This window comes from Neolamprologus brichardi, chromosome 7 (genome assembly GCF_056152115.1).
Source record: "Neolamprologus brichardi isolate AB-2024 chromosome 7, ASM5615211v1, whole genome shotgun sequence".
Taxonomy (NCBI): Eukaryota; Metazoa; Chordata; class Actinopteri; order Cichliformes; family Cichlidae; genus Neolamprologus; species Neolamprologus brichardi.
Genome location: NC_142110.1, coordinates 62,737,581 through 62,749,204, shown reverse-complemented (window position 1 = coordinate 62,749,204; position 11,624 = coordinate 62,737,581). Strand labels below are relative to the sequence as shown.

At 38.8% G+C, this 11,624-nt stretch overlaps 1 protein-coding gene across 1 annotated transcript; it reads left to right on the top strand.

Annotated features, from left to right (window-relative positions):
* Window positions 1–445: 445 nt before the first annotated feature.
* Window positions 446–10,794, top strand: LOC102784458 (putative E3 ubiquitin-protein ligase HERC3). Its single transcript, XM_087844079.1, has 23 exons — window positions 446–880; window positions 977–1,097; window positions 1,326–1,402; window positions 2,303–2,524; window positions 2,622–2,713; window positions 2,960–3,090; window positions 3,206–3,330; window positions 3,419–3,492; window positions 3,572–3,687; window positions 3,803–3,862; window positions 4,089–4,194; window positions 5,990–6,185; window positions 6,299–6,447; window positions 6,557–6,673; window positions 6,854–6,952; window positions 7,350–7,505; window positions 7,596–7,736; window positions 7,840–8,009; window positions 8,185–8,248; window positions 8,338–8,408; window positions 8,505–8,688; window positions 8,809–8,908; window positions 10,075–10,794. Exons 1-23 carry the CDS (start codon window positions 655–657, stop codon window positions 10,290–10,292), a joined length of 3,015 nt encoding a protein of 1,004 aa, XP_087700205.1. The 5' UTR covers window positions 446–654; the 3' UTR covers window positions 10,293–10,794.
* Window positions 10,795–11,624: the final 830 nt, after the last annotated feature.

Sequence of the window (11,624 nt, the reverse complement as noted above, 5' to 3'; positions counted from 1 at the left end):
AAATCCTTAATAACCTCAGGCACACAGTCTGTGATCACAGCAACCCCACCTGTTAAAAATGATTACACAGTATGAAGACTAACACAAATGAGCATAATAACACACTTTAGCTTAACTGTATTACTTACTATATTTAGCCTACTTAGTGGGGGGATTGGAAAAGTTATAATCAAATAAAATACATTTCACGCTCACGTGATAATGTACGTGCTGTAGTTTGTTTGTAGTTTGTAGATTATTAAGTAAAAAAGTGAGCCCAGCTGTCAGCATTATTAACATTTCCCACACTGTACCATGGAAACATACTCTTTACCACTGAGTTTGCTGGGATCTTTTATTATTTATTTATTTATTTTCGAGTTTTCTTCACTCACTTTTTAAATACAACCTCTTCCTTAACAGTCCTGAATCCTCCTTCTCTGCGTGTGAAACGAAACCCACACAATTTTCGTTTTCGTTGTCTGACATATTTATCGTCAGTTTCACTTTCGCTTTCCTTACTTTAACAGATCAGCTGACTCGTGTTATTGTTTCCTTTCGTCACGCTGTTCACGCCGTATTTAAGTTTTGTTTTCCAGGTAAGTTTCGTTTCTTGTTGACAGACTGCAGAGTGACACAGTGAGGATCAGCTGTTGCTCCTAAACACACGACAACATGTTTTCCTGGGGAGAGGACTGTCAGCGCGGCTTTTACGTGAAAGACGGCTCCGGTACCGACAGCACGACCACTGATGATGGAGTTCATTATTTAAACATCAGCCATCACATCGCGGATCTGTCGGCAGGTCGAAACGTGCTGGCTTTCGTTAAAAGTAATGGAAACGCGTTCATTATCCGCACAAACGAGAGCGAGGATAGGAGAAGAGCGAGAGGCAGGCAGAGTGAGTATCGGTGTCACTAACAAGTTCACTCTCTGCTACATTTAACCGAACTGTGTCCACTCACACCTGCTGTGTTTGTGGCTCGTGAATCTGCAGAGTTTGTGAAACACAAAGAGAAGATAGAGGCTGTGAGTTGTGGCGATGATGTGGTCGCACTGCTGTCTGTGAGCGGCAAAGTTCTCTGTGTGGACACCAGACACCCACCTTTCACTCCCAGGTAACAGATACAGATTATGCTCCACAGACTGGCATAAAAAGTCATATTATGTATTATTATTATTAGTAGTAGTAGGCAGGTAGGTAGGTAGAACCATTGTTAGTATTCCTAGTCCTAGGACCCTACAATGCCTATATTTGGATTTTGGATTTGGATTTTGTATATATATATATATATATATATGGCTTCTTTCAGCTCTGTTCTCTTCTTCTGCTCCGTCTTTTTCAGGCCACTCGAAGCTTTTTCTAACATACACGTTTCTCAAGTTGCTTGTGGGAGTCAGCACTCCGTTGCACTCACCAAAGGTACAGTAGAGTTCTGCAAGTGCTACAAATGGACAAGTTAAAATGATTAAGACAGACTGAGTCAGCCCATCCGGCTTACATTCAATCACATTTGGTTGCACTTCATAATACACATGTAATTTTATATCATAGTCTGTTTTCATGTAGTTCATGTTACTTTGGCGTGTGTACAGACATGGGTGTAGCTCAGGTGGCAGAGCAGGTCAGCCAATCAGAAGGTCGGTGGTTCGATCCCAGGCTGCCTCCTGGCTGCATGCCAAATATCCTTGGGCAAGATACTAACCCCATATTTGCCTACTGGTGGTGGTCAGCCTCGCCTCTGTCAGTGGCCTCTGGCTACAATGTATCTTGCCATCGCCAGTGTGTGAATGGGTGAATGACTGAATGTCGTAAAGCGCTTTGGGGTCCTTAAGGACTAGAAAAGCACTATACAAATGCAGGCCATTTACCATTTACAGATATGTATCCCTAATACATGCATACCTATCAAACAAACAAGGGATTGAAGTATCAGCTGAACCGTCAGCATATGTGGTTGGGCACTTAGATACGCTTATAAATTGGGATTGCAGCTGAGATTAATTTTTGTCCTCCATAAACATTATCCTTGATTTTCACACTTGACTCTCCATCAGGAATTTTCACATTATTAACATTGCACACCTGCATGTCTACATTTCTATTTAAAATGGAAATTTCTTGTGCATTATTTTATAGAAATGTAATCAACTTTCTTCAGCGTGACTTATCTTCCTAAAGATTTATCTTTAGGAACTTTGGGATCTGCACCAGGATATAAAATTTTATTATATAAAAAGTTTTACTGCACACCCTCAGTTTGTGACCATCCAACTGATGGGCTTGTCATAACATTGGTCACAAACTCATGAACTCCCACAGATGGTCAGCTGTATACGTGGGGTCAGGACTGCAGGGGCCAGCTGGGTCTGGGTACGAGAGAGTCTGTCTGCAGATCACCTCAACATGTGCCATCACTGTCAGCGATCCCCCTGATCCAGGTCGCTGCAGGAGGAGACCAGAGTTTCGCCCTCTCTGTCTCTGGAGGTGTTTTCAGCTGGGGGAGAAATGACTGTGGACAGCTCGGGCTGGGAGACACAAAAGGTACTGTGGCTTTACAATAAATGTCCTAACTTTATTGTATGTTAATGAGCATTATAATCTGGTAACATAATAACACTGACAATCCTTTTTCTTATAGACAGACACACACCAGCTCCTGTTCAGTGTTTGAATATGAAGAAAGCTCAGCGCATTTCCTGTGGACAGGACCACACGGCCATTTTGACAAAGGTTAGACAACTGGAGCTTTTCAGTGCTCTCCTTTAAACTCTTCTTTGGTTTCTACCAGCTCCTAATGGAAAAATGTGGTTGCTAAATACTCCATTTGTCCATTGGTGTAAGCTGGTGCTTGGACAGCATGGCCCAGTTTCTTTATCTGAGCCTTTTGCTACCTGCTGTATTGTAACAGTACAGTGAAGAAAAACAATAATAATGGCTGTGGGACTTTACACTGTGGTTGTGTGTTTGGCTCCTCAGCATGGTGCAGTGTTTACATTTGGCTCCGGTCAACACGGACAGCTCGGTCACAACTCACTACACAACGAACTGCGTCCTCGACTTGTTGCGGAGCTCTGGGGGGCAAAGGTCACCAAGATTGCATGTGGAAGGTACGGCACACATATTGTCTAAATTTATGATGTAAACAGTGCTCAAAGAAAGCAGTTAGTAAAGTGTAACTATGGTTTTTAGGTCTAAATATTTAGTATATTATCATCTACACAGGAATCACACTTTAGTGCTGACCGAATCCAAGAAGGTCTACTCCTTTGGTTGTGAGGATCAAGGGCAGCTGGGACATCGAGAGGAGAGTAATCCATCTGTGCCGCTGCCTGTTCGACTGCCACAGGGTAACTACACCTCTGATATTAATGATTTAAGGATACAATGAATTTGCTGTATCTGAGAAAGAAATGATGTGTTTACCTGCCATTTCAGACACCGGTGAGCCCAAAATCAGAAACATCTTCGCAGAAGATAACTGTTCATTTGCAAGATGCTTGTCTGATGAGGTACTGACACTAACACATAAAGTACAGACCATGATGGAGGAGGTGTAAATGTGTAAACAATCACTGCTTTCCTTCACAGGGCATTCACCAGGGTTCAAACACAGACTGTGGCTTTGCATCACAACACTGTCTTGATAACATGGTTGACAAATGGATCTCTGAATGTGATTCAAAGCCATGGAAAAAGAAAAAACAGTACGTATGATGCACTGGCAGTCACAGCTTGTTGATTTGCCTGGTGTTTTATGGCTTCTGTGACTCAAATTATTCATTTTTTCTGCAATGGAATGAAAACATTAAATCTTCACAGGGAAATCTACAGGGCATTTTCCTCTGCATCCTGTCTGAATAAAAGCTTCCTTGAGCAAAGGTAAATACACAGTTTCTGTGCACCACATTCTTTTTCTCATCTCAAAGGTGGGCTATCCAGTCTCTCGGGCCTGAAATAACTAAAGCATGGCTATAGTTGTTATATATATATATATATATATGTATATATATTAATTCATAGATAGATAGATAGATAGATAGATAGATAGATAGATAGATAGATAAGTGCAATACTTTGATATGGACTTTTTTCTTTTTCTTCTTAGCGGTGATAAACATTTTCAAACTTCACCAAAGTACCACGGCTTAAACCTGAACCATGCAAAGCTTGCTTTCAAGAAACTGTTAACAAAGGAAAGTGCTCGGGCAAAGGTATGTTGCTAGAATACATAAGTAATCTGTAAGAAAAGTTATGTTTGTTTGTTTGTTATTTTATAAATATCTTACTAATAATCTGTGTTTGTCCATAAATGCCTGGTAATATAAAGCTAAATCTGTACAGACGTGTCACACAGACATAAATATCTTCTAAGCGTTGATTGATAAACTAATAAAATACTAGAATTTAATTTGATGAGCATCCAAATCAGAACTTCAGTTCCTCACTCGTGGCGTTCAGATGAGCGGTTCTTGAAAAAACTGCAACCGATATTCAGTTTGTTCTGCATGGCCACATTCTGATCAGTCATACACACATGCAGTGTTGGTCAAGTTACTTGAAAAAAGTAATCAGTAATTAATTACTGATTACTTCCCCAAAAAAGTAATCCCGTTACTTTACTGATTACTTATTTTCAAAAGTAATTAATTACTTAGTTACTTAGTTACTTAGTTACTTTTTAAAAACATGATTTACAACCTGAATAGGCGATAAAGCGATAGATCTTTCAGCCCAATTCTACTTTTTCTACATAATCCATCATACAAAATGTAATCAAATGGAAAAGTCTCTTTTTAAAACTTGTTTTGTTAGTTTTAATCTTTTAACTTTATGCATGAAGCAAAATTTTAATTATATGCACCATTCTGTGACTGGAAGAAATTAGTTTAACATTTAAACCTATTTTCTGCACATTCCAGCACATACATACATACACACACACACACACACACACACACACACACACATATATATATATATATATATATATATATATATATATATATATATATACATATATACATACATACATACATACATATATATATATATATATATATATATATATATATATATATATATATATATATATATATATATATATATATATATATATATATACATATATATACATGTGTGTGTTTACACTCACTCTTTCAGATGCAAGTAAAACACAGCAGAAAATAAATAAAGTCAAGACTAGCGGTCCTTTTGCTCTATTTTCACCTGTAAAGCAGGAGTAGGGTAGGCGGAGGGTTATCCTGGTGCAGGTGTGCCGCAGCGGTCAGTGGAAGGATACGGCAGTTTCTCTGTGAGTTTCCCATTACGTCGTAGCGCACTCGGTGCTTGCTTGGAAGTTTAGGGGGTTTTTTTTCGCTGTAGAAAGAAGTTTTCTTCCCACGCACAACGGACACTAATGTTTTTGTCACTTTTTACGGAATCAAACTCAAAATAAGGTCAGTACGTCCACGCTTTAAACGCTGCACGCTCATACTCTCTCCCGCACTCGATATATGATCCATTGTTGATCTGCACACAGCTGTTGTCACACACGTAGCACTCGCTTATGTCACTGTCATGAGACATTCTCGCAAGAAAATCACGGTTTTAGTAACGCAGTAACGCAGCGTTCCTACGGGAAAGTAACGGTAATCTAATTACCGTTTTTGCAATAGTAATCCCTTACTTTACTCGTTACTTGAAAAAAGTAATCGGATTACAGTAACGCGTTACAAGTAACGCGTTACTGCCCATCTCTGCACACATGACACATTTAGTGAACGTATCCTTATAGCTAACCCTTTAGACAACTTCAGATTGTAACTGGTTACACTCTCCCTGACCAGGCACTGCTCTTGTCTGTGTTAACAGAATAAGCTTCCTGACTTTTAAAGAATGACTAGATAGTCCTAGCATTTTTCCTCTGAACACCGTTGAACAAAAGCCACATTCAATGTACCTGGAGCTACCTGCTGTTCAGTGATTTTTGGAATCATCTTCAAACAGATCGAGGCTGCTGTGCTACACCTGCTCCCTTCCCTTGATCAGAAACCAGTTGGAGTGGAGGGGTTGAGAATCTACCTTCTTCTCAATGAGCTTCTGCATGCAATCCAGAAACAAACATGGCTACAGAGCACAGAGCTCGCTGAGGCGGTAGCTGGTGCAGTAGCAAGGTTGTCGAATGAAAGTCTTAAGATCATAGGTACTGTCACAGCTGTCTACATGATATCACAATACTCGTTTTCATCTGGAAGGTGACAAAGTGCTCAAAGTTTCATGGCATGTCCTTTTTATCTGTTCTCTGTTTTTCTTCAGGTGACTGGTGGTCCTCGCTGTCACCCTCCACCATGGTTCGATACGTTAAGGTGTGGAAGCAGGCCCTATCAGAGATCCTGTCCTTTAAACCTGTACCTCGCAACTCTGGAGTCAGAAATCTGCTGCTAGTCCTCCAATATATGTACAATGTTAGTATAAATATCCTAAAACAGTCATTTTACTCCCTCTTAAGCCTTAATCTGTCAGTTATTTTACCTGAAAAAAACATAAATTTAAAGTCAAATGTTTCCTTTAAAGGCCAACAGCAGGGTTGCAGAGTCTCGAAGGATACCAGAAAGCGATTTTTGTGTGTCAGCTGATGAAGCATTCCTTTTTGAGGATTTGCAACATTGGCTTTTACAGTCACAACGAAAGGTAAAATGTAAAAGTAGTGTGTCTGTGTGTAATCTACTGTGTCATACTTTGTTATTCCATTATTCTAACCTTTGATTCTGTCCCTTTTAGTCAATGCCTAATGTTGATATTGATATTACAAAGAAATGGTTTTCATTGGTTGGTAAACCTAAATGATCTATGTGGATTTTTCTATTTCAGTATGCAAATGCTGAGCCGCTCATCCTGTGCAAGTTCCCAATCGTGATGGATCTGCAATCAAAGAAAACAGTGTTCGACATGAATTCTGAATGCACTCAGGTAACTTAAGCCTGAACCAAGCAACTGCTTTATCTTCCACAAATTTGCTTTACACTACCGGCAATATTTTAAAAAAAACAAAAAAAACAGGAGGAGTTATTTAATTAGTCAGCAGCCTGATAACCTGAGCAGTGCTTAAATGAGACAGATTATTCATCAGGTGACCAGAAGTGTGTCAAATGATAATATTGTTCTTCAATTATGAAACTATCAGCAAATTTAGTCGCAGTAATCTTGTGAGGCAGTAGTCATTGTTATTAGGATTACTGTGCTGCCCCCCAGTGCACAGCAAAATAAATGCCATTATAAGAAGTAAGACTTACTGTATTCAATAAAATGTCATTCAAAGAGAAAAATAATTTTTTAACAATATTTTATTTTTTTATCTCTATTGTAGAGACAGCACCAAGTGGCTTTTGGTTTGCCTGATAAATTGAATCCTCTGTCAAATCCAAATTTCTTTGAACTGCGGCTGCAGCGTGCGTCACTTTTCGAAGGCACCTTCAGAGAGCTGGAAGCTGCTCCTCACAGCGCCTGCAAGAAGCCACTTGTGGTGAATATTTTCCCCTGATGATTAAAGTATATCCAGACTCTTCTGCAACTGTTCTCATCAAAAACTTCCGCAACTCTTACATTTTTGCAGGTCTATTTTGATGAGGACCCAAACATCAAAGATGTCTACAAACGAGACCTTTTTCACCACCTGTTTCGTAAAATGGTGTCAGAAGAATCTGGGATGTTCATGCTCAATGACTCCAAAACCCTGGCATGGTTTCCCTCCAATGTAAGACTTTAAAACTGAGCCCACCAACTGTATAAAATTGGTTAAAGGATTAAAGTTTTAACAATAAGCAATAATGAACCAAAGTGAACTTTTATTAATGCAGGCAACAGAGGAGAGCAAGAGAAACTTCTTCCTGTTCGGACTACTGTGTGGCTTGGCCTTGTACAACCAGTGTATCATACACTTACCATTCCCACTGGTTCTGTTCAAGAAGCTACTCAGTTTAGAGCCGACACTGGAGGATATGATGGAGTTCAGCCCGACTGTTGGACAGTAAGTATCCATTTCATTTCAGTAACACAAGCTGCTGCTGGTCCCACAACCTGGCCCCGGACAAGCAGAAGAAAATGTATTTCAAGTTGTGATGGTTACAGTAACTTGTGACTGCTGTAAAATGTACATAGTTGAACTTCTTTTAATACAACTTTTTGTTTTAATTTATTTAAAGGAATCTGCAGACTATCTTAAACTATGAAGATGATGTTCTGGATAATCTCTACATGGACTTTTTGGTATGTGTTTTACTATAGAAGATGATCAGTAATCTGTCTCATTCTCAGGTTTTGCAGCTAAACTCATCTGATTTATAACTAATTTACAGATAAACTGGGATGGAATAGATGTTGACCTGGATCCTCAAACTCCTGAGAAGCCACTGACAAGTCAAAATAAGTAAGCATATAAAACATGAAGTGTTTGTGAGGTTCATCTGCAGCGGCTCTGTCTTGGTGAAATATTTGCTGATTTAAAATTTTCCCTACTAATCAGGAAGGAGTTTGTGGAGGCCTATGTGAATCATGCCTTCAACACATCAGTGGAGAGTCTGTTCCAGGAGTTCAAGCGAGGCTTCTTCCTGGTGTGTGACCAGGATTTGGTGAGGCTGTTTCGACCAGAGGAGCTGCAGGGAGTGCTGGTCGGCCAGGACGTGTATGACTGGGAAAAGTTCAAACAGGTACAGTCAGCCAAACAGACACAGGCTGTAGTTTCACAGCTGCAACATAATACCTGTGTACTGTATATGTGCCTGACTTTATCAACTCATTTGGAAACAAATAATTTTCACTGTCTACAGAACACAGTTTATGAGTTGGAGCATGTTCGCCATTCCACCATAAAGATGTTTTGGGAGGTGTTTGACGAACTAACTGAAGAGCAGAGGAAAGATTTCCTTCGTAAGTACTTGACAAATTTCTACAGCTTTTCACTGTTGAAATCTTCCCTGTGATATGTTATTAAAATGTGGGCAATATTAAGGACTTGTGTTATGTACAGTGCTGTGTAAAAGTATTTGCCTGCTTCATAGTCAAAGTTAAATCTTTGACATGACAAAGGACCGTGGGAAGATCCAGACAATTTCTACACAAGGTATTTAGAGAAGGGGAAAACAGCTCATAGACACAGCAGGAAGAGACAAGGGAATCTAAAATAAACACAGTGCAAACGAGGCAAAGGACTAACAAAAATGAAAAAAGTCATAAAGCGAGTAACTAAACACAAGGGAAGCACAATAAATAAAAAGAAAGCTAGAATACAACAAACTTTAACTGGAAACAGAACCCAGATAAGCAAATAAAGAAGGTGTAAAACTAGAAACACTAAACTAAGAGGAAAACTAAGGCTCTCAAAATCAAACAGATAAACACTGAGGAATCACAACTAACTTGACACAAAGGGATACAAGGCAAACAAATAGACCAGCTCAGACACAGGGACATGAAGGGCACAAGAAATACAATATATAATGAACAGAACTAGATGTGAAACCAAAACGCAGGGTTGTGAATGCAAAGAAACAAATCACAAAATGCTGTAAAAAGACAAAACTTTTTACAGCATATCAGTCCTAGATGCCAAGACCCTTGCAGCCAGTTAGTGCATAAACACTTGCTGCCAAGGGATTAGTGGGCAGTCACATAGGGGTCAGGTAGGTCTGAATAATCTTTTCCCTTAAAAATGAAATCATCATTTAAAAACTGTGTATTTATTAGTTTACATAAAAGTGAGACAAACATGAAAAAAGACTGCCTTACAAAGACTGTACGGAAATGATGAGCAGCTCCATCTTCTTGATACATTCTGAGAATCTTTTGGATGTTGATTAGCATTGTCACAAAACACTGATATTGATTACCAACTAACCAGATTGAATTTATTTAAACTCATCTTGTAAACAGTTTTACATTTCTGCTTACAGTCTGTTCTATTCTGTTCTATACTGTAACCATTCTAGTCTATTTGAATGAAGTGGCTAGGTCAGAAGAAACCCTATGTACTTATTGTAACAAGATTTGTTACAATAAGTTTGTAATAAGATTTTCCTTCCACTGTTGTTCTTCAGGGTTCCTGACTGGTTATAGAAGAGCTCCAATTCTTGGCATGGACCAGGTCCATATGGAGGTTCGGGTTACACGAATTCAGAGCGGCACCTGTGATCAGCACTTCCCTGAGGCCCTGACATGTCACTCTATTCTGAATCTGCCTTTTTACTCAACTAAGGAGATCCTGCGAGACAGACTGACAGAGGCCCTGCTTGCAGATACTGAATTCACACTGTGATGGTGGATCGTATGCAGCTCTAAAGGAGCGTGCACTGTGTCTGAGCCAAGGAGGAGGGATGAGATTTATTTTTTCTCTTGGAACTCATCTTTTTTTTCCTGTGGTACCTCAGGATAATTAACACTGTGTATTACACTAATATTACACTATAGCAAAGATTTCTGTAAGATTTCTTTTTTTAAAAAATTCAACATTCCTACATAAGATGGCTGTGTAACAACATCAGCATAAGGCACTTTAGAATTATCTAACGTTTCTTAATATGTCATAATTTATCCGATAATTTAAATTATTCCAATGAATCAAATCTAATTTTTATGCTCAGACAAAGATGAACAGAATAATTTATTACTTGTTATAAACATCTGATGTGTAATACAATCTAAAGTATCACTTCTGTATTATTTATCACTTTATTCTTTGTGTTTTATTTAATTATTAATAATATTGGGGGTAATTAATAGTGGGGTTGGATTATTACCAGTTATAAATATTCAACAAATGTAACATTGGTTATGTGTTTGAACAATAAAAATGTGTATTTTACTCTAAACATTGCTTACCTTGTGTCAGTAAATCACTGAACACTGCAGTCTGAGGTTTCCTTCACACTATTTAAAGTAGAAGTCATAATCAAGTGCAGATTTTATTTGATAATATTAGTATCTCAGACCGTTGCCCACGCTATGTTTCTGTGTACTTATGTCAAAGAGAAGAAAAGTTACTATGCAGTCCAGAGACTCTGCTAGAGCGCCAATTAACCACCAGATGGATCCAGAGTTAAACCCAGTGGCTTCATTTGTTTTAACATTATTTGTCGACTTGAACAGACGCACCAATAAGCTGCTAATTCAAATCCAAGTTGAAGGAAAATCTTTATGGAGTCAGGGAACCTGAAGCCACCTGAAATTACATGAAAAAAGACAGTAATACCTTTCAGTTTAACCTTTTTTGTTATTTCCTGCCTCTTTTGAGCTAAAAGAGGCCACCCAAACACGTGAGATATCATTGGAAAGCCAAAGATATCCTCTATTGAGCACATCAGGACTTAGTAGGTAAGCTCAATAAGTTCAAAAGATGTAAAATGTCCATTGCAGAGGACATAAAAAATACACTGCATCTCAGGATCTCACATGATTCTGAAAGAGGAATAATAGTGTAACCCTGATGTAACAATAGTGCTGCTTGAATCACATGCTTTTGGGGGGTTTTGCAGAAAGAAAGAAAGAAAGAAAGAAAGAAAGAAAGAAAGAAAGAAACCACTAGATGTCCCCACTATTCTGCTGGTTGGCTGTCTGGTTTGATGAAACAAAGAACAGCTAGGATGAGATC